This window comes from Athene noctua, chromosome 2, assembly GCF_965140245.1.
Source record: "Athene noctua chromosome 2, bAthNoc1.hap1.1, whole genome shotgun sequence".
NCBI lineage: Eukaryota > Metazoa > Chordata > Aves > Strigiformes > Strigidae > Athene > Athene noctua.
In genome coordinates, this window is record NC_134038.1 from 63,400,789 (window position 1) to 63,426,054 (window position 25,266).

A 25,266-nucleotide genomic window follows, 5' to 3' on the forward strand; every position below is an offset into this window, starting at 1 on the left:
TATATGAAAACGTCAGCTCTCTGTCCAACTATTCCTAGCCAAAAATGTATGTTTTACATGCATGTAGCTATGCATATGTGTATGCACTCGTGAGAAATAAAAGCATTTCAAAGAAGCAGCTAATTGAAATATATCAGGTGTAACGAGAACATTATATAAGAACTACTAATTACTAATCAATGAACTTATGTTTCTGTTGAGTAATATCAATACTTTGAACAAGAGACTTCTAATACAGCTGATCTCACAAAATAATTTGAATTCCTTTCTAGATTCCCACAGTAAAAATAACACTTCATTATTACCATGGAAGTAGTATCCAGTCAGTAACATTAGATTAAAAACTTAAATCCAATCTTTCCTGAGTTTTGCAGCATCTGTCAGTAGAACCTGAATTTCTGTTGATGCAGTTATTTATTTTTAATGCAGAATTCATAATAGTATTCATTATTTGATTCTCCATGTCTTGCTAGGCTATTATTTATATTATCTGTGGTATGTGATCTGCAGAGATGCAGAAAGTTAGGTACCTATATTTTACTGATTAATAGCAGAGGGGATTCACAAAATACTTTAATATATATTACCTAGGAAGAAACAGAGTATGCTAGATATACTTGCTATGTGAAGTGTATTTTCATTATTACATTCAAATGGTATAAAATATGATTAGTGGTCTTTGGATTTTATTGATAATGGCTAATAAGAAAAATATCATAATTATTTTCTATAAGACCGTAAACATTACTGTTTTGAGAATGGATTTAAAACATGCATTCAAATTATATTTATAGGATCTTGATTACATTATCAGAATCATTAGTGTTGAAATACACTTAAACTGAAGAATGATTATTGTGTTAAGTAAGGGTTTGCACTGGTTACTGTCACTGATTTTAAAGGAAACATACTGGTACATCATGACCAAAATCCAAACCCTACAATTCAGGCCAAATCCTATTGATGTTTTTCATAAGCTCCTCTACAGAGGAATGGACTTTACTGAAGTAAGTAAAATGAGCAGGATTAACCTCTTCACTGAAATGACAATGACAATTAAAAATGAGCCTGACCTATCTCATCAAACATGATGCTGGAACAATTGTTCAAAACAGTATGTGGTTCCAAATCTAGAAACTGCATTGCCTCAAAGACATTCCTTGGCCTTTCAACAGTTAATAAAACCAGGTCAATCAATTGTTTTTCTTTAGTCGTGTATAACTTTTTAATGGACTTTAGCTGACAGGTCATTACCCGTGAAAATTATTAAGTATATTAATGACACCGATTTTTGAGTTCTTGTTAATACTAGAAAGTTATCCTGGATTGAAGCAGACTATTAATCCTAACAGCTATTTTTAAACAGCGCTACCTGTGATCCTGCCTATACCAGAAATTAATGTCACATTACAAGGACATAAAACCACTTTCAGCTATTTCTGAATAACGCCACCAGTAAATAAGCCCTTTTAGTCTATCTTCTACTTTGACAGATTGTCCGAGATACAAATCCGGTCAATAAAACAAAAATGTTATTTTTAAAAGTTAAAAAAGTCACAGCCAACAAACAAAATGTAACTTCTAAACAAGTCCCTAGTTTTGTGTCTGTCTCTCTCCTCCTCCCACCCAAAATAAACAGATCCAGCTTGCAAGATGCTGACCAGTAATGAGAGATGCTGCTCATCCATCACACCCACTGCCTCAGGGGGAGGCAAGAGAACAGAGGTTTTTGCAAGACCTTGTTCAAACTACGGATATAAAACTCAAAAATCTAGAGGAAGGCAACAAAGCATATGAGGAGTACTTATTCCTAATACAGGTCCTGGTTTCTACCCTGCCAAAAGTACACTGAAGAAACGCTAAACCAGTGGCTCCCAGGTGAAGATTGTTCCCTGGAAGGGAAACAGTCAGTTTTCACAGGAATATCTTATCTTATGATCGTGTTACATAGCAGCTTATGAGACAGTTTGAAAGTTGTTGGAAGGAATATTGTGTTATTACTCTCACAGAAACCAGAGCTGTTACTGTGCCATTGGTCTGCTTCACTACCATACATGTTTTGTACCTATTAACCCGCATGGTGCCCCTCAACCTTAAGCTTACACTAACTCTAAGTGTTACCCAATCAATTTATTTACTTAAATTACTTTAGAAAAGCCTACTCTTAACGTGCCAGGAGGCTCCTTTAAGGGGTTTCACATAATATTTCTTATTGTATTCTACAGTGCTGCTGTTGTACATTTTACCCCTCTAACATAAAATAGATCATGATATCCACACATTATATGTATATCAAGATGTCTACTGTTTCCAATGACAAGTAGATTGTACCTTCTCAAACTCGGATACAAAATTAAGTAAAAGGGGAAAGGGAGTAAATATTACAAAGAATATGAAAAATAAAATAAATAAAAAACCACGGTGATTGTAATTAGTGTACAATAAGAATTTACTGCCCATTTTCCATTTAATTTAAATGTTTATGTAACAGTCCTAACTCTATAGCTTAGCACAAAGGACACACGAGTAGAAGAGGGAGATAGGCAGTATATTGGAGACCTTCTTTAAATTCAAAAGAAGATTGGCTATCATATAAATGTATTTAACTTCATAAAATAAGCACGGTCAAAATTACAACACTTGAATACATGAAGCAGGATATTCAGATTCTGCAGCTTCAGTGACATAAGAAACATCCAAGAATATGTCCAAGGAAAACCCTGTCCTTGGCCTCATTTGGTTTAGGAGAGACCCAGAACTTATTCAAGCCACATGAACTGAAATAAATGGGACAACTGAAAGCGATTGCAGTAGGAAGAATTTCAAAATAAGACAGAGGAAACATACTAGAAACTCAAAACTAGGGACCTTGAACCCACCTCAGTGTCTATTTTCTTGAGAGACATGATAGAGTTTTAAACACAAAAACTTAGATATTAAAGTATTTTTCATATCTACCATTAAGACAACTATTTTCATAACTACTTTTGTATTTTAATAGAAAAAGGTTACTGTTGACTCAGGTTTTGTTTCATGTATTTAAACCCAGCCCTGTGAGATTTTGCAACTAGAAACATTGCAGTCATGCCAATGTACAAGGGGGAACTAGAAAATGCAACCCACTAAAAAACAAACCTGAAACTCATTCATTCAGTAACCAGCAAAGTGAAACGCCAAAGCAAACAAACAGCATCAATTGCAAAAATACATGAAAATGTTAAATATTAATTGGCTTATGTTTTAGTCATCTGAGGTACCATAAGCAACACAGATAAGGGTTTTTTTTTTTAAGAATATATGACTTTAATTGACTTTGTCCCTTTAATGATAAATTTACAATGAAAATGACATGTCCACCATAATTTTGAAATACAACATAGCTACCACCGACTTGCTGCAAATGCCTTTGCATTATATTTGTTTGTGGCAGAGGAGTAAATCTGACAAAAATAAATTCTTATACACATCAATCCTTGTGGGATTAATAGCAAGATGAAATATTTCAAATTAAATAAATGAAACTAAAAATCATATAAAATAATATAAACATTCCTCTTGCATCTCCTCAAGCAAGATTTTTCTCAGCACATCTAATACACCAGCCTTCATAAAAAAAAAAAAAAAAAAAAAAAAAAGTGAAGAAACAACATCTGTTTATTGAGAATGAGGTAAAAGAATACAACTGACGTTTTCCTGATATTTTACCTCTTGTCGATTGGGGTATAATAACTTTTCCTAACCTCCAGTATCGATGTCAGTCCACCCCCAGAACTCTGAGGCCATTTGTACTGGGAAGAGCACACAGGGCTAATAAATGCATGGCGCCCATGAAACTTCTGGTGCATTTGCTGATCCTCTGAGGCCCCTCTCCCAAAGGCTGTCAAAGATGCTAGTGGCAACTCCTCCGATACTTGCCATGGACAGGTCAAGCAGAGATGGTTTTATTATATTTGGAAGAGTTTGCTCTGCCATCTCTCCATGCTCCCACAATGTGTACTCAAGCATTAGTGGACAAATACATCAAATAAATATCAGATAAAAGCACCCAAAATATGCTTGGTAATGCAAAGAAAGGATATATTTTAAGGTATGGTCAGAGAAGATATTCAAAGCCTCCATTGTTGCTTCTAGAAATGTCAGGACAATTCAGAAATGTCAGTTCCTTTACCAGTTTCCAGATTGTAATTGAAGGATCATGTAGCTCTCTCTCTTTCTCTCTCTTTCTCTCTCTCTAAATAGGTCTATAAAGATCAGCTGGAAAGTGCAGACAGAATTGTTCACTGGTTAGCTTTACTTAGAGCTACAGGGTATATATGTGCTTTGTTTTGTCTTATTGATCAATCTAGCTTACATTTTTAGCACACACAAACAAAAATCAGGAAAAAGAAAAATTCGATGAAAAACACGAACAACACAAAACAAATAAGGTTCCAATCGTGCAAATTTTGCTTCACTGGATAAAGCACTTCTTGACACAGTAATGTCCAGAATCCCCCTCCCCCAGAAAAATACAGGACTGAGACTGAAGCCATTCTTTTTTTTTTTTCTTTTTTCTTTTTTTCTTTTTTTTTTTTTTCTTTTTTCCTTAAGGCTATACAACACAAAGAAATAAAGCATGGAAAGAACACCTTATTGGGCTGAACACTTCATTCTTCTGGCTCTGGAGCGAGCCTTTGACAAAGCAATTGTGTGGTCCGAGTTATTTGTCTCACTGGGACAACAACAAGAGAAAGAAAAAGAGGAAAAAATGAAAGAGAGGAAAAAAAATAAAAAAGAATAAGAAAGTCAATGATCCCAACAATAAAATCCGAAATTGACTTTACAATCACAGGTACAAATTGCTCAGGTCGATAATTTCATTTCTCCTAAAGATCACTGTCGTCTAAAACTAATTAGAGGCGCAGGTTCCCGAGGAATTGTCAATATTCAAAGCAAATGTTGGAGTTTAGAAGGTTATCATTCTTCTACCGTGACAGTCTGACGGGGTGACTGGAAATATTGTCATGTGCTGCCAAGTTCAGGGTGTCGTCAATGATTGAATCCTTGCTCCGGCTCATGGATCTGTCTCCTATTTGGCCTTCTTTTATAGTGGAAAGACTAAGAAGCCGGAAAAGGTTGAATATTTCCACCCTCCCATGAGGTTACCCCTTTCCAGTTTGAGATGCACTTTGTCTTCTCTTTCCATGTGGAGCAAGACCCCATTGCTGGCTGCTTCTCTGGTGACGTCCTGATCCCCTGCAAAAGCTGAAATCACTGGGTAGCCGTTTTGCATTAAACTTACCTAAAAAGTGCAAAGAGAGAGAATCTGAGTTTTCTCAAAACTCTCAATGACTCTTTTTGCCCTGGGCACATCACTAAATTTTTGTGCAGGTTAGAAACAGGGTTGAATGAAGCTAAGGCAATGCATGATTTCTGTCATGCATGCAGACCCCTTTAGCTAAAATAACCTACAGTTTCGTTCTCCTTTTGCTGGTTTTGCAAATGCACCTTAGTGTCTAGAAATGAGCATTTGGGGGGTGGGGGGGTGGGGGGGGTAAGAAAGAAAAAAAGGAAAGACAGCATCTTCTTTAGATCACAACCCACCTGGATGGTTTGTCTGTTATAGACCTTGACCACGTGGAAACTGAAACTATATATCCCTTTTCTTGGTGCTACAAATATACTGGAAGCAAGATCAAAATGGTTGCCAATATTAACTAATACCTGGAAAGTAAACAAACAAACAAAACAAAACAAACAAAAAAAAAAAAAAAGGGAGAGAGAGAGAGAAATCAGACCCCACTTTAGAAAAGCGTCAGTGAAAATATTACATGAACTCCATGACCGACATAAAGCCTAGTCGAAATGGGATTTGCAGCACAATTAAAAGTGCACTGCAGGGGAAAGGAGCCAAGTTACAGAGGCATTTAAAAAGCATCACAGTTCATAAAAAGATTTAGTTATGCAAAAATGATCTCCGAAGACTGATAGATGAAGTGCAAACGTCCACACTGCACCGTCAATAAAGCAAAGGTGGCAGAAGCGGGGTGGAGGGAAGGAAAGGAGGGAAGGGAAAAAAGCGAAGGAAAAAAAAAGCCCAAACCACGAAACTCCTCAACTCATAATGCAAATGTATGGGTTTTAGTTAGCGCTACTGAAATCAGACCTGCCCTGGAGTTTAATAGGGTATAGAACCAAAATCGTACTGCAGAGAGGGGCGAAGGAGGAGAGAGGATGCTCAGCAACAGCAACATCTGCCAGCTGATGCCTCTCTGTCCCTCTGGAGGGCTGTGCTGCCTGGCCCGCACCCTGCCCAGGCGGCTGAGGTGGGCCCGCTCCTCCTGCCCGACCACAATCTTAATTTGTCCTGTATTTCAATGTCTTTTGAAACAGAGAAAAAAAAAGAGAAAGATTTCAGCCCCCCGGGCTGATGTGCAAAGCCTCACTCGGAAGCGGCGGCCGCATCCTGCCCCCGCAGAGGCTGGCGGTGCGGGGCCCGCCGATTTGACGGGGATCCGGCCCCGGCTCATCCGCTCGCTGCCCTTTCCAGGCTCCGGCCTGATTTGGCTCGAAAGGCACGGGTAACGAGGGGAGAAAAACCCGCGGGCCCGTGGCGATCCCGTGCGGCTGAGCCCGAGCCGGCTGCCCCGCCGTGCCCGCCCCCGGGGCGCCCCGGCCACGCTCGGTTTGCCGCCTACAACCTCTGTTTTAATGGAGAAAAATACAAAGCAGGAAGAAACAAAAACAAAAGCCCCCAAATCCCGAGCCTGTACTCCCAAATAGTCAAACCCTATTGTTTCCAAGATAGGACAAAAAAAAAAAAAAAATCCGTTATTGTGGGAGCAGGGAGGGAGGAACGCCTTCAAACTCCTGAGAACTGAGCATTGCGGGGTAAAGCGTCTAAAACAAGCTATACACGAAGCGAGCTCTTTTTTTTTTTTTTTTCCTTCTAATTTTCCTTTACCCATCGGACTTTATGAGATCTTGTATACGAGGAATAGCTGTGCAAACAATTAGGAAAGACAGGTACACAGATGAATGACAGGCGGACAGACAGGTGGAAAAAAAAAATTTAAAAACCAAAAACAACACAACAAAACAGAGAAAGCAGTTTGCGTGTGCTAATTTTGGCTGACTCTGCAATACTACTTCAGGAGTCAGAGGCGGTAGGAAAAAAGTAAATTTCACCGCAAAAATCAAGCGAAGGACGGAGGGCAAAAGCGGTGCGGTGGGGAAGGGGCAGGGGCAAGGCGGCCGGGCCGGGCTCTCCGCTGCTCTGCCCGGCGTCTGCCGGGCAGGGTAACACCGCTCCGTTATAACCCGCCGGGGACGTCGTTCGCCTCGTCTGAGAACGCGGGAAACACCCTCTTCCTCAGCCCTCCCTCGCCCTGCGAGATGCTGTGACACTGCCAAAGGCGCTCAGAGCAGGGGCAGATCCGGCGGCGCCCCGTCGGTAAATCTCTGTCCTCCGCTCGCCCCGCAAAACGAGCGTTTCTGACAGAGCAGCGAAGGCGGGGTGCGCACCCTCCCCCCGGGTCGGCCCGGCCTGCCCGGGGGAATCCTCGGCTGCAAGGCGCCCCGGCAAGGGCCCGAGGGCACAAACTCGCCCGTTCGAACCCCCTCCGTAGTAGCGATGGGGGCCGGAGAAGAAGTCGGCGTCTCCCCTCGCCGCCACCCCAGGAAAGCCCCGCATCCACCGAAAAGAACTTCCCAAACTATTTGAGGGTCGTTGAGCTGTAGAATCGCAACGGAGCGAGTGGGTCAGGGCGAGAAGATGGAAGGGGAGCGAGACGACAAATGGCGTGGCGGGGGGCTGGGGGCGGGGGCGCCCGCGCAGGGGGGGGCGGGGGGGGGCAGCGAAGGCAAAGCAGGCGGCGGCTGACCTGGTCGAAGTAGATGGTCATGGTGCGGTTGCTCATCTCGGAGGGCTCGTGGTTGGTGCTGCGAGTGGCCGAGAAGGCCACCTTGGCGCTGCCCGAGCGCACCGAGATCCCCAGGGAGGAGGTGATGGCGCCGTCGGCCGAGGGGCTGGAGTCGCACACCACCAGGCACTTCCCCTCCAGGACGATGGGCTCCGTGTCGTTCTGCGCCCGCACGGGGCACCCGGCGGGCAGCAGCAGCAGCAGCAGCGGCAGCGCCGCCGCCAGGCAGCAGCAGCAGCCGCCCGCCGGCCCCGGCAGCGCCCCCCGCCGCCGCCGCCCCATGCCCAGCGCCGGGCCGCCGCCGCTCCGGCTCGCCGCCGCCATGCAGGCGGGCGGACGGGCGGGCGGCCGCGGGGAGGCGGAGGGGGCTGCGCGCCTGCTGCCGCCGCGGCGCCCTGCGGCCAGCGCTCTGCGGGACGGCGGCTGGGCAGCGGCGGCTGGGGCCGCGCCTTCCTCCCCTCCTCCTCCTCCTCCTCCTCCTCCTCCTCCGCCTCTTCTCCTCCTCCTCCTCCTCCTCCTCCTCCGCGCGGTGCGAAGGAGCCTACTCAGAGGGCGGGCGGCGCGCAGCAGCCTGGCAAGGGCAAAGGCGGCGGTGAAACGGCGAAGCGGACGGGCAGGAGCCTGGCACCCCCCCGCCCGGCAGCACCCCCCGCCCGGCAGCACCCCTTTCCCCGCCTGGCAGCACCCCGCTGCCCGCCCCGGGCGCCCCAGCCGGCACAACAGGTCCGGGAGAGACCCCTCTCTGCCCGGCGTCTCCTCGCGTCTTCTCTTGCTCCGGTCCCCCAGCCGCGGGGCGTCCCGCAGCCCCAGCCGTACTTTGAGGCGGGAGGAGGAGGCAGCGCGGCAGATTTCGTCCCTGAACCCACGGTGGGGAACCCTGTGGGCGCCTCGGACAGTTCCTTTCCCTCCCCAGAGCCGACTGGGGCTCCAAACCCGGCTAGTTCCCACGGCCCTACTTTTTACTACACCTGCGAGCCGGGTTTATGTCGGTCTCCTAACGCCCCAGGCACTACGGGAGGAGAGATCTTATTCTTCTTACCGGTAATGCTCCCTCTCCCCGTCGCTGGAGCCGCCCCGCTATCCCTACGGTTCGCGGGGGGTCGGGGCACCCCGAAGCCCGCGCCCCCGCCGCGGCGCTGCTCCGACCGGTCTCTGGGAGCCGCCGCCGCCCTCCTCCCCGCCCGGGGGCTGCTGTGCTCGGGCCCCGGCTGGTACCTGCCAACCCTTTGTCCCCCAGGCCAGGCTACCCCCGCTGCCGCGGATCCCGGCGGCTCTCCCAACTCTCGGGAAGGAGGCGGCCGGCTCAGGCATCCCCCGGCTCTCACCCCAGCAAGCACACACATCGCAGGAGGCAAAACCTCACCCGGCATCGCCCTGCGAAGTTGTATCTCAGTTTTCCCCGCTCACCAGAACACCCTGAGATCTCGCTCCTGGGAGATCGCCCCTACGCTTTCCCCGAGGCAACTCTACCTCTGCCCTAACCCCGCATTTTATTTGTGCTATCATTTACAATGGTATTTTGCAAAAGGAACAGCCGGCGGGGAGGAGAACGGCCTTTTTACCTGGGAGGTCCATGACGGGAGAGGAGGGCTGGCTAGGTAGCTCGTCCGTGAACTTGTATTGCTTAGAGAAAATGAGCCGAGATTGCGCTGGCAGAAAGAAAAGGAAACAGGAGTCGCCTCTTTCTCTCCCGCCCATTGCCAATAATCTCCCCCTCCACCCCCCCCACACCCCAGCCGCTACCACCACCACCCCACTTCCTCCTCCCCTCTCTCACACACACACACACACACACACACGCACTCTCTCGCACCCTGCAGGTATTCAGGCGCCGGGAGCGGAGCGTGGCCCCGGCCCCCCCCGCACCCTGCACCCTGGCCAGGCACGCCCCGCGCCCTACGCCCGCACCCCGGCCCCGCACCCCAGCACACCGCGGCCAGCCCCGGCGAGGCGTGGGGCTCCGCCGGGGCCGCCTCTCGGGGGCGCCCCGCCGCAGGGTGTCACCGGCGGCAGGGGGGAGCCGTGCCTCCTCGCCCCCCTTATTCCTACCTAAGCCCGACGGGCTGAGCGTCCCCTGTGCAAACATGCCGCTGACACGTTAGCGCTGACGGGCCACTGCTGCGGCCGCACCGAGCAGCGTCATAGACTTTAATAAGGATGATAACGATCAAAATCACTAAAAATGACAGGTTGTCGGGGCACTTCAGGCCGTACGGCTGCGCACCGCACCCCGAAAGGCCCCATTCCCATGCCCGCACCTCCGCACCTCGCGCTCGGCGGCGGCTCCCCCTTTATTAAACTGTTTCTTACCCGGGGCGGCTCCGCTTCCCGCTCACGCACCCGCTCCCTGATCCGCAGCCCGACGCGCACCCGCGCCCTGCCCGGGACCCACTCCCCGACCCGCACCGGCTGCTGCTCCCTTCCCGGGACCCGCTCCCGCTCCGCCACCCGCATCCGCACCCCGACCCGCTCCGCGGCCCGCATCCGCACCCCGACCCGCTCCCGGGTCCCGCTCCGCGACCCCTCCCGGTCCCGCCCGCGGCTCGCGGCCAAGCGCGGGCGCCGGGCGCCACCTGGCGGCAGCGCGGGGCAGTGCGCGCCGGGCGGGGCGGGGCGGGGCGGGCGGGGCGGGCGGGGCCGGCCCGCGGGGCGGTGGGGGGCTGGCACGGAGGGGGCAGGGCCGGAGTCCGCGCCGGACCCCCGCAAGGGCGGGAGGGAAAATCCCGCAGGGCAGAGCGTCAGGCCGAGGGACCGAGCGGCCGCCGCCTCTCGCTGCCAGCGGGGCCGGGGCGCGCCGCGCCGGCGGGTCCCTCCCGCCTCAGGCAGCGGTAATGATGATGTATGTCACCGTCAAGGTTACCATCAGATATTACCGGCTGCAAATGTTTCATGCGTCTCAACTCGTGTGGCGGCTGCTGAGGGGTTAGCGGCAACGCGAGGGAGGGTGAGGCAAAGCGCTTGGCGATGGGGTTTCGTGGAAAAGCGTTGCATTTCGACGCCTTCCTCTCCATTGCAAATTGGTTTTCTGGTTGCGTATGGCATTTTTCTTGAGATCCTGGTGCTCAGACTTCGGCATCTGAAAGGAACCTGTCAGAAAACTGCGTATAAATCTAAACGGTAGCTCTTGATACGGAGAGAAATTTGCAGGTGTATCTCAATCGTAAAATTACGATCTCATCCATGAATGAGCGCTCCTCTGTTTCAGTCTTCTGCTTTCAGCACAAGTAAGGAAACCCTGCGGGTGTCTGCCTGGTGATTTGCACCGAGAAATTAATCATGCCCTGAAATTGCAGCTAAGCAGTGTGCAGGGAATTCCTAACCTATAGCTCCTCATTTCAAATGAGAATTTAATACTAAGCCTGAAATGCCCATGTTTAATGGCCTTTTTTCTGAGTTCAAGCATGGAGGGATCAGAGTAGAAAGCTGAAAAGTCTCGTGCATTAAAAGTATCAGAAATCAGAGCAGGAACCAGTCTGTGGCTGTAAGGCAGCAGCTATTCAGCAAGACAGTGAACCAAGGACCACAGAAATTCCTCCTGAAGACATCAACACTCAATCTTGCATGGGTCTGGTGCACTAGGGAGCTGCTAATATTTCTCTTTAGACCACACCACTCATTGTTTATGACTCTGTTGTATAAACAAGGAATGAAAGCAAAGCCAAAAGATTAGTTCCTTGTTTTATATGATTACAACATTAGGCCCAGTGGTCAGGGAATGATGGCACGTCATCATATCTGCCCATTACTTTCAAGAAAGATGAGCATAAGAACTAAAGGGAACTGAAAATCCCTTAAATCCCATGTGTATCCACAGAAAACCAGATTAAATCTTGCCTCTCTTTTTATACAAGGAACAGATCCCACATGTACAGAAACCTCCTTCTCCTTAGATAGCTAACTAGCAAAAGAACAATCAGTACAAATCAGTACAGCATGAATGGAAAGGGAGAATAGCAATTCTAATAAAATATCTAATTATATGACCTTTGCAGTGTTTATTAGAAAACAGTTCAATGTATTACTTCTAATTAAATATTGTCCTTAATGGAATAAACCTTCAGCTTTCATGGAGTTATGCAGCTGGAGGAACTATTTCTGCATCTTTTCTTTCTTCTCTGAGTGGCAAGGTTGAAAATACAGATTTTGATATTATTAATATAGGGAAATTCAGTTCACTCAGTTATGGAGCGACTTCAGAAAGTGTAGCTTCTAAATATAAGCAGAGAAGGTATTTGCAGTTCTCAAGTGTACACAAAACAGAAAAAAAAAATCTAATACATTACAGTTGGTTCACAGAGATACTTAAACTTCTTTTCTAGCCCCTGAGTCTTAGTGCGTCACCCATCAATCAAGGCAGTTATCTTTTTCCTGCATAGGAAGATTCGTCGTAAGTGTCTCTGAGGTGTCAGTTCTCAATTGCAAAGGGCGTCCCATCATAGGAAGGTCAGGACTATAGACAGAAGATTTTGTGTGATCCATCTTCATATAGAATATCATGTCTTGATATAAATTCATAAATATTTGTGTAAGATTTTACACATTGAAAGAAATATGTGTAATTCCTCAAGTACATTTCATTTGTTCATGTAAAAATACCAGAACAACCCAAGACAGTAGTCTGGTTTGGAACACAAAATTTTATTTTCTTCCAGAAAACATCTTTAATTTCTGATAATTTATTAAATAAATAGTGAAAGTATGGTAAAACAAAAAAGAATAAGACATTAGAATATTTTTATTACAATATAATTCATCATACAGATCTGCTTTAATACCATTTAATATCAGATCGGATCTCTGAATGTCATATCTTAACACACAGTTACTTTGATAATACTACTTTTTCTGCAGGTGTGCAAACTCATTGAACCATTGTCAAAGCTCATCTACAATAAAATTTGTGTGTGACCATTATTTTATTAAAATATTGCTAAATACAGCCTTGTACACCCCATAGAGATAAGGCAGTCATGAAAATACTCCATAACTTTGTAGTGGTACCAGAGCTCTTACATACAGTTGTACAGTGATATTTAAATGTATTCTTCTAAGACGTGTTTGTATGCCACTACTGTACATACTCTTCCAGAAACATTTGACAAATAGCCCCTGCAGTGAAATGGCTAGCACTTAGCAACATGCCACCATACTCTGTTTAATCCCTCCTCATTTCATAGAATTTCAGCTCCAGGAGGAGAGCGGATTAATTTTAAGATGAAAGTTATTTTGCAGTGCCTTTTTACTAATATCATATGGTGACTCTGTCATCAGCCTCTGACCAACACATTTTCAGGCCATTCTGGTTTGCTTGGGAGAATTTAGAGACAAAGATGTCATATCATTAGAAAAAATCGATGCAGAGAGCTTGTTTTTTCTAAACATATACCAATCAGGAATGTTCAGACAATGTGCATGCAGTCACCTATATGGCCTGTGTGTTCAACACTTATGTCCAGATTCTAAGGTGTGATGCATCCTCAGAACAAACTGTTCTACAATGATGTTGAGCAACTCTGCTGCTCTCTGAATTTCTTCGACATAGAATAACAGCTTTTAACTAGATAAATGACAACAGCAACCCAGTGTGCCTTCCATTTTTTGTATAGACTGAACATTTTTTGTATAACAAGAAAAGGCATGTGGCAGAAATGTTTACCACAACACTGGCCAGTCATGGGACTTGTTCAGTAAAAATAAATATTTATTTAGTATGTAACACTCAGCATTGCTTGTGTGCCTAAGTTTTGGCTATGCACTTTCCATTCATAAAAAGTCACAACTTGATCTTTTAAATAAGGAAAGGATATTTTTAAAAGGTAACTCTTAGCTAACAGAATTAAGGACTTCATTTATTCTCTTGCGCCTACAAAAATGTATGTGTTCCCCTAAGATCGTCTCTCTGAGACTCCCAACTGAATGCAGAGACTGAAGACTTTAAATGAAGTTTCTAATCAAAAAGTTGCTATAAACATAGCACATTTGCAAGTTTCATTACAGAAGATCCCTTCAGGATTATATCAAATATATATAAAGTTCTTTGGGTATATATATGTTAGATATTATATATATTATGATAACTTACAGATCGATATTATGTAAATATTAGATATTATAAGTATATATTAAGTACATATATATATATTATGTGTTAGCTCCATGTGAAAGTTGGGAAGAACCAGTGGTTTTAAACTATAATTTTTGCCTTGACTTTCTTGCTTCAGGTGAGATGTTGCTATACAATGTCACACAAATGTGAAATTTAAAACTGAGATATGAACTATTTATTTCTGGAAGAGAGAATCTTAAAATGGGACTGAAATACAACAAAGAGATGCCACAGTCTTCAACTGCATTATCTAGCTTCTCTAGTTCATTCAGCTAGATATCAAAGCAGGCCCTCCTGTTCTAATTGGAAAACCAAATTATATCAAATTGCATATTTTTAGTGATGCATGATAATTTGCATTAGCAGAGAAAACTCTGACATTTCTGAAAACAATCCACAGAAATAAAAATATATGGCATAGATAGAAGATGACATTATTAATGCTTTCATTTAGTTAGTTCTGAGTTTAGCATTTCAGAATACAAAATCAGGTTTGAAAAGCAATGCTGTAGAAGACTGTCTCTTTAATGACATACACGGAAGGAAATCTATAACTCTTTTGTTCATACATTTCTTTGCCTCATTTTTTTGTTGCTTCATTTTTTGATTCTGCTTGAAAGAGCCTGGGTTTTTTTGACAAATCAACTGCTGTGTAAATAGGCCTCTGTATGTTGTCTCAAGTTGCACACTCATAAAATAGGAATATAAAAAGCACCACTTGCTTTGGAAATCTTATCTGTTATACAGAGTTGTAATCATTGTGCTAGGGAGCAAAACCAGCTAGGTTCACTTTTTTTAACATTAATTTTTCTTCTGAAATAAATAAATCTGTGATGTAACCAATAGAATATTTATAGCTTTAGAGAATTAAAGCAGATGTATATGATCACCTTTATATGCTCATTCCACCTCAGCACACAGTCTCTCAGAACACTAGTGACATTTGTATTAAGTCTTAGTTTCCCTCATTGGGTAATGAAAAAGATCTCTGGCTGTTGATGAATCAGTCATATATTTTTCTTTCAGCTTTTATGTGTGTTTTTTCACTCTTCCACCAGAGTTCACTATTTTCAACAATAATTAAACTAATGTATTAGTGAGATTAGTTGTCACACATTATTAAGAGAATGCAGCTGCTCCGTAGGACTGCATTTATTTGAAATGGGGAAGACTGGAATTCTTCACCCAAAGAACACTTACAATCTGATCCCAACCTACGAAAATAATATCTAAGCTGACCGTAGAGAAAATCCAAAGTAGCCAGTGGCCATTAAAATGTTGTCTAGGAGTCAGGAAGATGTACATCGATCCAAGGAGTTCACAACCTTGATGTGGATTACAGACACCTCACTTCTGTCACAGCTCTGTGCTGCTGTAGGTTTCTGCTCCATCACTTATGGCAAAATTTCATACCCCTTTAGCTTTCGCAGGTCTGTGAAGACTTCTGTTCTTGCCTCATTAGAAATAGTTCTGAATAGCAATCTTTGTCTCCTTCGAAAGCACCAGGAAACACATAGCCAATCCAGATACAGTCATCGTGCATCAGTACAGCATTACATTGTTCTCTTCCAGAATCTAAAGCTTTTATAAAAAAAAAAAAAAAAAAAAAAAAAAAAAAAGTAAAGTTTTAGCTGTTACAACTGTAGAGATAGCCTCACAAACCATGGTGATAGATGCAATGGCAGATCTCTTGCTACTTTTAAACAATTGCATTATAAAGTATGACCTATCCCATTCGTCTTTGTGGCTGCTAAATTGTATGTCCCTGAAAACACTTGTGACATGTCACTTCTTTCAGTCCACATCAAAGCAAGTAGGAAAGGAGATGGAACATTACCTGTTGAACACTTGCACAATCCACTGTGAATGAAGGCTCATTTGAGCTGGATAAGGGCATCAGGGAACACTGGCATTTGTCTCTCCTTACAATCAGGTACTCAAAGCCAGAGTCCAGTAAATGTCTGAGATACTCAAGGGAATCGAGAGGGGAAGACACTGAGGAGAAGCTAGAATATTCTATGCCAAAAGAGTGGCAAGCCAAGCCCAGGGGCCTTAGGAGTATGTCACTGTGTCTGGAATGGTTATTGGCTTCACTTTTAACAGCTTCTTTGGAAGAAGAGTTGAAAATTAATTTTCTGTCCTGAACTGAACCTTTGGCATATATTACTGTTTAGTCATTCTCTGTTCCCCTAGGAAGTATTGCTACAGGTGAGAAAGTTGCTTTTGTAAAGTAACTTGTTGATCTGTTTTGAAGGATAAGTGTTTGTACCATACCTTTGGGAAACCACATACACCTCTGGTCGCATCCTTTGATTTAGGCTCAGAGTAGTAGACCCAGGTAATCTTTCACTGTAAAGGGGCTCACGTGGTCTGATCTGTGCCTGTCCCAAACACTGAACACCTAACATATTCTACTGCATGTGACTGCATAGAAAAGTAGCGACATCTGAAGGCACAGACAAAAAGAGGTGACACAGAAGCCGTCATTCCCATCACCTTGTACTTTTCTTTCCAGGGAATTGTCGACACATTCAGTACAAGAAAACAACTGTTAAATTTCAGACATTTACATTAGGGACTTTGAGGCAGACTTAGCATTTCCAATTCTAATATTGAGACCTTCACAAGGGATTTCACATCTGAAGCTTTCAGTGCATTGGACTGAATGACACTAAATTCCATGACTTTAAATTAAAGAAAATCAATGAACCAGAGCTCTGATACTGTTTTGCCAAATGCAAGAACAATATGTGTTTTTAAAATAAAACAAATTTCACATTGCAAATCATTCCTTTAAGCAGAAATTGCTATATACATATTATATACATTATATAATATATATATTAGGGAAAATGATGTACAGATTGTCTGAATTGAAAGTCTCGAGCCTGCAAAGATTTAGCCTGTGTTTTACTTGAAGCACATGAACAGTCCCACTGTGCTTTGCTCTTTATATACTTAAACCTTCGTAGGCCTGGAGCCACAATACAGGGGAAAAAAATACCAAAAGCATTTGGTAGCATCTCTTTTCATAACTTCGTGCTTGTGATGCTCTTGAATCAGTATTATTATTACTTTATTATGCTTTGTCATTGTGGTGACAAAAAGGATTTCAGTGCAGCTCTGTAGATACTGTTGTGCCACAGACATGTCTTTCAGATGTCAACTCTGTTCTGTAAAAAGGCAGAAACCGATTCTGGAGATAGGTTTTGCAATGACTGCAAAGCAGCTGGCATCTCTGTAACTGTCACTTTTCAAGACCCAGCAAAATTCTTTGATATCTTTTACAGCTCTGCTTAAATGTTGCATGTGCCAATGACAGACGTCTTTAAGCTCCTTACATACTTTTATCTGTGTAGAACTTTCCACCAAAGTAAGGCAAAACAAAATGGTTATTTCTGTTTGGAGGAAGGGAAGGGGAGGCATGACTGAGAACAGCAATGCAACCATGCTTGAGGTTATCAGCTCTCAAAGAGAAGACAGAGACCCAGGCCATGTGTACTGAGATGTCAGCCCCAAGAAAAGCGCTGAGCACATGTTACACCCTTTCCAGCACCCTGTGGCATGGAAGCTATGACAATCTCTCACTTGCCCAAAATCACGATATTCATCTTCCTCACAGCTACTGCTAAAAAAGGATTATATAAAAAATTTTCCAGGTATTATGACAGTGGGTAGGGTTGTTCATGGAAAAGCACCATTAACAATATATCTGTCTCAAGCAGTGTCTCTCTGTGCACTAGGTGTACATATAGTACAATTTTTTTTTTTTTTTTTCTCTCAGTGGCTTTCTTTTTTTTTCTGTTTCCTAAGGACTTGGTGACATTTTATAGTTTAATACATGGAGGATTTAATGAACATGGAATTTAGGGCAACCTCACTATAGGCTTTCTGTAGGCTACTGTACTTTCAGGCCAGGTCTAAGCCCATGCTTGTATGAAAATCTGTTTCCCATCCCCCTTGTCCAGTTGCTAGTATTTAATGACTTGGCTGCACCCTAGTATTTAGGCCTAGGAACACAGTAGTTGGAGCAAAGGCAGCTGGCTGTGCTGGGCACTGGAAAACAGTGCTGCCAAACGAGTGAGTCACAGCTGGGAGGCAGGGATTTCACCTTTAAGGTCAGTCTCAGGAAAACAAGAACGCAGAAAACTACGTACCCCAAAAAGCAATAACTGATTCCTAGCATCTAAAACTGTCCAGAGGCAGACTGTAAAGTCAGAATAACAAAAAGTAACGTACCTCTGTCAGACTTTTTAAGCAAATAATTCTTGATCTGCCAGAAATTATGAACTCACTGCAAATAATCACAGTCTAGTTGATGACTGTCTGCTTATATGACTGTTCATTACTGGCTTTTAAGTATAGTGTAACTTACTTAAGAATAAGCAATAAATGCTACAAATAATATGTAAACTTTACCTGCCAGTGATATCTGGGCTGAAGAATGACCCCCTATTGTCACCACATTGCTTTATTTTCCCAAATATGGGCTAGAAATCCTATGAAAATTCACCCAAACCAATATTGATTTTGAAATATAGAAATATTTTGTCTATTTTTCTCCATTTTACACTGTTTCCACCTGAAACACAATTGCTGCCAGTCATATCTCCTCTCCAGCTGCTTCATTCTAACAGGTTCTATCATCTTCCTTTTACACATTTTCCCCAGCTATAATCAGGTGAAATACCTCAGAAAGCCTTAAATGTTCTTTACTAGTATCCCATGGTTTCTCACAGAGCAAAAAATATCAAGGTAAATGTTATGTTGTCATTCTATAAAAATAAGCAGAGAAATGCACAACTGAATTCCAATTCATTTTGAAGCCTAAACAAAGCACATGAGTCCTTTGATTCATGATGACACCTAAAGCCTTTAATCAATACTTTCTTAGCAGTCAACATCAGATGTAAACTGGATAACTGCAGTGCCAGTATGCACGAAGGAGGAGAGTATGGCTACCTGAAGAGGAACAATAGACTTGTATCAGAAGACATGCAAAGATATAAAGAATACGGCCTAAGTTCAAATTCAGTTAATCAGTTCATCACATGCTGAACATTAAGGAAGAAATTCTCACTAGCCTAAAAAAAAGTTAAAATGCCAACTGAGTGGAGCTGGGCTATTTAGGCTTGACTTCTTCAACCACTCTCTTAGATGCTTTGGAGCTCCTTGAGCTCCTTGGGCTATAGCTTTACACTCATCCATCCTTCCTATAGCTGGCACACCTACAGCCCTTAAACCATGCAGACTGAATCATCATACTCTGCAATTGATCCCATATGAGATACACCTCTCTTCCTATGTGCAGGCACGCACATGTGCACACACACACACACTGTTCCTGAGTAGAAGTATCACGTTCTCCAGTCTCTTTTCACTGCATCACCCGACAAATATAATCAGACTGCTGAGTTAGCCTTGGTGTTTGCAGCAGCAGAAACATTCTGAGCACCATTTGCATATCACTGTTGCAGTTTGTGAAGAATTTCTGTGAGCGCACTAGGTTTCAACATTTATACATTTTTAATAGTAAAAAGGCCATCTAGTACAATGGGAAATACTTTTAAGAGCAACTGGAAGATTTCTCGATGTTTTGTTTTTTTTTTTTTTATTGATTCATCTGTCTTACTCCTTAAGTTTTACTGTTTCTCATCCCATTTGTAACGCACTATATATCTGAGCAAAGTGGAGATTTGATACATCTGTTTTACAAGCAGCCTGTCACACAGGATAAAACTCATCTTCATGGCTCTCTGAATCTGGATATAGCTAATGGTCCACACAGCTAATAGATTAGACCCTCTTTTGGGAGCTTCATGCTCCCATGCAGAAAAAAAAGTCATTAGACAGATAATTATGACAGCTTTGCAACCCCTAGAAACTTCATCATGAACCCCTGTGGTGTATTACAGGGGCTTAACTATCTCATCAGTGGGATAAAATCCCATAGTATCATACAGATATTTATGTTCTAGTTGTAAGATAATGAAGATTAAGTTCTGTGCAGAAAAACAAAGCATTAGGCTTTTTATGCAGATTCTTGTATGTGGCAACGTTTACCTTCAGATCCTCCATAAGGCAAAATTCCTTTCAAATTTTTTTCAGTATGCTTCAATTGGACAAACCATTAAAAGCTGTTTCTTTCAGATTTTCAAGTAATTTAGATTCCAGAATAGATTGAATGTAGAAGGGCAGAGGTTCTGTTGAAAAGAAAACAACAAACAGAAAAACAAAGCAAATTAGGTTTGGGTCGTGCACAAGTCTAGAGATAGAAAGAGGCTTCTGGAAGTTGGCTATGCACTGAATCATCACTCATTCACTAGTTCACATTTTTTGTGTTGTTTAAAAGAACACTGACTCATGAGGGTACAGAAAATAAAGAGGTAACTATACAAATATTAAACACATTTTTATAGTTATGTGATGCTTTCACATGGAATGAAACTCTGAGTTTCAGAATTTTTTAGATGATTTTATCCCATCATAATATGGTTTCCAAAAAGGACACTCGTGAATAAGCCTCTTCCAGGCCAAAGCCTTTTAAACTTACCTTTCTCTTTTAGAAAACTGTTGGAATTCACTGGAGGAAGAAGCAGACTTCACTCCCTGTAAGCCAGTTTAGATCTGGATCGCACTGAAATCTCTATTTCTCCTTTGGAGCCGGTCAGCTTTGTATACATGACAAAATAACCACTGGAACATATGGAAATGTTATTTTGAGAATTCAAACCTAAATTCAAGCCCTGCTTAGAATATTAAAGGCATTTCTCACTATAATAGTAACATTCCAAAATATTTTACACTTCAGGGGTTTGGAATTGAAACATCTTTTCTTTCTAATCCTTAGAAATTTCCCCTAATCACTGCACATTACTTATCTAATGATTAATTTTAAGAGTCATGATGGATGTCTAAAAATTAAAGCTAATCAGACTGTAAAACACTGATTTGTAATATATAAAGCCCACACTGGTCTGCTGTGGTTCTCTTTAGGATTTCTTTAGCAAGTGACAAGTGACACAGACTTTTTCTTGCTTCAGAGCACATGTCCTTAGTATTGCCATTCTCTCAAGACATAATGGATATTTCAGAGAAATGGATAACTGGATCTATCAAAAGATTGATCATGAAGTTTCATCCGATTCTGAGGATTATTGTTATCTTCAAACCTGCCTAGTGTAGAAAGGCATGATTTTCACTACTTGGTCTCCAGTTGGATTGCCTTAGGTAGCATTCAGGCTGGAGTCAGTCATCTTAAAATATCCTTCTCCATCTCTTTTCTATGTAAAGCAGATACCTTTTCCCTCCGCAGAAGTTGTTTTCCTAAAAACACAGGTCAGATGAAGCAGAAAAGTGTGGTCCCTTCTTCAGAAGGAATGGCACTTTACAGTGGGGGATTATTACAAAGCACTTACTACTCAAATGCACTTTTGCAGAGAAAATGAGTTAAAAAAAATTGTCCCTTAAAAATAGATACTTTCGATGAATAACCACATTGCAAAGAAATGCATTTTTTCACTCCATTATATAATTTTATGTGTGCATGCATATCGGAGACAATACAGTACCCTTATGAAAATCAACCCTAGAATTCTCACCTAGGCATAGATACCCTTAACATCTACTTAAAATTTTAATAAAATATGTAGGGGCCTTCCTTTCCTTTCTCAGTCCCTTCGGATCAGTGAGTAACGAGTTGACATTTGTTGATACCTAGTGAACAGAGTTTTTTGAGAGAACTAATGAAGATCTTCTTATTAAAAATGTTAATAAAATACTATGTGACTGACAGCTGTTAACAGTTTAATTTGGAATGAAGTCTAGGCAGTATATTAAGCCTTCTATATAGAAATAGATAATGTCATATAAAGTGCTGTTAAAAATTAAGAAGTTATTTAGGTTTCTAGTGCAGCTTAAACAAATTCCTTACTATAATTAAAAAGAAAAAAATCTTTCCAGACACAGACAGGAACATCCATGGACTCCTTTGATGATAATTCAGCTTTCAAATACTCTCCTTAAGAATTATGTAAGTAATAAAAATGATTCTCAGAACTATATACTTTCTTTCTCTGGGATGTTATTTGGGCTTCCCTGAAATAAAATCTCAAAACCCATTAAGCTATAGCAAGATAAAAAGTCCTTCAGAAGATGGGGGAAAAAAAAAAAAAAGAGAAAAAACCCCAACAATCTAGAACTCTAAGTAGAAACATGTTCTGAGATTCCATGCTCTCCAGAGCAGAAGCAAATAAATGCCTATTACATATTTATTGTCTTCACCAGCTACAAACCCAACATGTACACATACTGAATTAATGACAGAATGATTGCAAGTATGTTCAGTCAAACTCTAAACACCTGTGTCATGCAGCTTCAGTGAGACTTCGGCAAGTGCAGTCTTTGGAGGGTTAACACTGTTGTTTTGTGGCTGGCTGCCTTGGTCTGGCTTTGGCAGCACTCATTCTGTGATGTTCCCTAAGGGTGAATCTTGGGTACTAGTTCATTTTGAGACCTACACAAGAGACTGAGGGTGTTAACTTGGGTATATGTATGAGAAAAGATTGTTAAAACATAGACTGCAATGGAAAGTGTATCCATTCTGATGTAGACAGTGACACATTCTTCTTTCAGTTTCTGTAGACCTTCTGTCTCAGACCTTTAATTTTGTGTCTACATACTTTTTTTTACCTTTTTTTTTTTTTTCTGCCAAGCAAGTACATAACACCATATGGTTTCAAGGGTACTAAGTCAGTATTTTGCAAAGATAGCACAAAGGAAATGACATAAAAATGGTTTTGTCATTCTCTAAATTGAATGCTTAAATCCTGTTACTGAAAAGATAGAAACTCCTCATCTTAACATGTTTTTTACTGTTGAAATTTCAAATTCTAGAGAGGTGATCCTTCCTTGTGGAAAGAGAGAAATAGTTGCATTTATCTGAATTTGAGATTTCTAATTTCCACTAACATAACGGGTTTAAGATAAAACTTTCAGGAGCTTCTCTTAAGAAATTTCTTTGGTTTTGAAATACATTGAGTTATTGAAATAGTGTGTAAGAAATTAGTGAAAGACCTAAAAAATGAAGTATATTTACCCTACAATGAAAACCCTTGGTCTATTAATGACATATTCAAGGAGAGTTGACTTCTAATTGTGGAAATACTAAACTTTGAATTTGTGGATGGAGAGCTTCTCCATGATGATTTCAAAGATGCTACAATTATCCAAAGTCTCTGAAAGAAGGATATAGAATCATAGAATGGTTTGGATTGGAAAGGACCTTAAAGATCATGTAGTTCCAACCCTCCTGCCATGGGTAGAGACACCTTCCACTAGACCAGGTTGCTCAAAATTTCGTCCAACCTGGCCTTAGCACATCTAGGGAGGGGGCATCCACAACCTCTATGGTCAGCCTGTTCCAGTGTCTCACCACCCTCACAGTAAAGAATTTCTTCCTCACATCTAATCTGAATCTACCCTCTTTCAGTTTAAAACAGTTACCCTTCATCCTATCACTACAATCCCAGCTTTTCCTATAAGTACTGGAAGGCTGCTATAAGGTTTCCCCAGAGCCTTCTCTTCTCTAGGCTGAACAACACCAACTCTCAGCCTGTCCTCATAAGGAGGCGCTCCAGCCCCCTGATCTTCTTTGTGGCCTCCTCTGGACTCCCTTGATCAAGTCTATGTCCTTCTTATATTGGGGGCCCCAGAGCTGAATACAGTACTCCAGGTGGGGTCTCACAAGAGCAGAGGGGCAGAATCACCTCCTTAGACCTTCTGACCACACTTCTCTTGATGCAGCCCAGGATACAGTTGGCTTTCTGGGCTGCAAATGCACATTGCTGGCTCATAGTCAGTTTTCCATCCTCTACTACTCCCAAGTCCTCCACAGGGCTTCTCTCAATCCACTCATTACTCACCTGTATTTGTGCTTAGTATTGCCCTTGCCCTCGGCCTTGTTGAACTTCATGAGGTTTGCACAGGCCCACCTCTCAAGCCTGTCCAGGTCCCTCTGGATGGCACATCCCTTCCCTCCAGCATGTTGACTGCACCACACAGATTGGTGTCACTGGCAAACTTGCTGAGGGTGCACTCAATCCCACTGTCCGTGTCACCAACAAAGATGTTAAACAACACTGGTCCCAACACTGACTCCTGAGGAACATCACTCATCACTGCTCTCCACTTGGACACTGAGCTATTGACCACAACTCTTTGAGTGTGACCATATAGCCAACTCCTTAACCACCAAATGGTCCATCCATCAATTTCACGTCTCTCCAATTTACAGACAAGGATGTCCTGTGGGGTAATGTCAAAAGCTTTGGACAGTAGACGATGTCAGTTGCTCTTCCCTTATCCACCAGCGCTGTAATCCCCTTGTAGAAATCCACCAAATTTGTCAGGCACAATTTGCCCTTGGTGAAGCCATGTTGGCTGTCACCAATCACCTCCTTATTTTGTATGTGCCCTAGCATATTTTTCAGGAGGATCCATTTCATGATCTCACAAGGAACAGAGGTGAGACTGACTGGTCTGTAGTTCCCTAGGTGTTCTTTTTATCCCTTTTTAAAAATGGAGGTTATGTTTCCCCTTTTTCCAATCAGCAGGAACTTTGCTGGACTCCCATGACTTCTCAGATGTGATGGATAGTGGCTTAGCCACTTCATCTGCCAGATCCCTCAGGACCCGTGGATGCATCTTAGCGGGTTCTATGGACATGTGCACCTTCAGGTTCCTTAGATGTTCTCAAATCTGATCTTTTGCTACAATGTGAGGTTCTTTCTTCTCCCAGTCCCCACCTTTGCCTTCTGCGACTTGGATGGTGTGGCTGGAACTCTTGACAGTGAACACTGAGACAAAAAAAATATATAACAGGCATTTTGACTGAGATAACCATTGTTTTCTGTTTGTGTCTTTTTTTCCACAGATTTGCTTTTCTTTCATTTATAATTCAATATGATGACAGCTCATAATTGTAATTACTGTGTTTGATTTTTCTTTGGATCCTCTTGTGGCAAAGCAAAGATGTGCAATACTAGAAATCTCAGAAGGCATTAAGAGAGACAATGATGAATGTTGGCCTACTATTTATTGTGCTCTAAATTTGTATAAGTTAGTAATTTCTGGAATAAATTTACCTAGTATTCAGTAACTTAAAACACCTTTTGTGGTACTTGAAGCTAACTGAAGTGTAGTTTTTACATTAAAGAAATTATTTTGAGGGAGAAAATATCATTAAATTCCAGATCTGTA

At 42.6% G+C, this 25,266-nt stretch overlaps 1 protein-coding gene and 1 long non-coding RNA gene across 2 annotated transcripts; both read right to left on the bottom strand.

The window, feature by feature from the left end:
• Positions 1-3,647: 3,647 nt before the first annotated feature.
• CBLN2 (cerebellin 2 precursor) lies at positions 3,648-8,198 on the bottom strand. Its single transcript, XM_074897774.1, has 3 exons — positions 7,863-8,198; positions 5,584-5,703; positions 3,648-5,281 (listed from the first exon to the last, which is right to left on the bottom strand). The coding sequence occupies exons 1-3, from the start codon at positions 8,181-8,183 to the stop codon at positions 5,084-5,086; spliced, it is 639 nt and encodes a 212-aa protein (XP_074753875.1). The 5' UTR covers positions 8,184-8,198; the 3' UTR covers positions 3,648-5,083.
• Positions 8,199-8,388: 190 nt separating this feature from the next.
• On the bottom strand, positions 8,389-10,327 carry LOC141957086 (uncharacterized). Its single transcript, XR_012633062.1, has 3 exons — positions 10,212-10,327; positions 9,464-9,550; positions 8,389-8,472 (listed from the first exon to the last, which is right to left on the bottom strand). It is a non-coding gene; the product is annotated as an uncharacterized LOC141957086 (long non-coding RNA).
• Positions 10,328-25,266: the final 14,939 nt, after the last annotated feature.

Bases quoted from the DNA above. Each gene is read 5' to 3' on its own strand.
- CBLN2 (XM_074897774.1), bottom strand. From the start codon at position 8,183: ATGGGGCGGCGGCGGCGGGGGGCGCTGCCGGGGCCGGCGGGCGGCTGC. The intron at 5,704-7,862 runs GTCAGCCGCCGC...TTTACTTTCCAG, and splicing joins TGACCATCTACTTCGACCAG to GTATTAGTTAATATTGGCAA. The intron at 5,282-5,583 runs GTGGGTTGTGAT...TGCACTTTTTAG, and splicing joins ATAACAGACAAACCATCCAG to GTAAGTTTAATGCAAAACGG.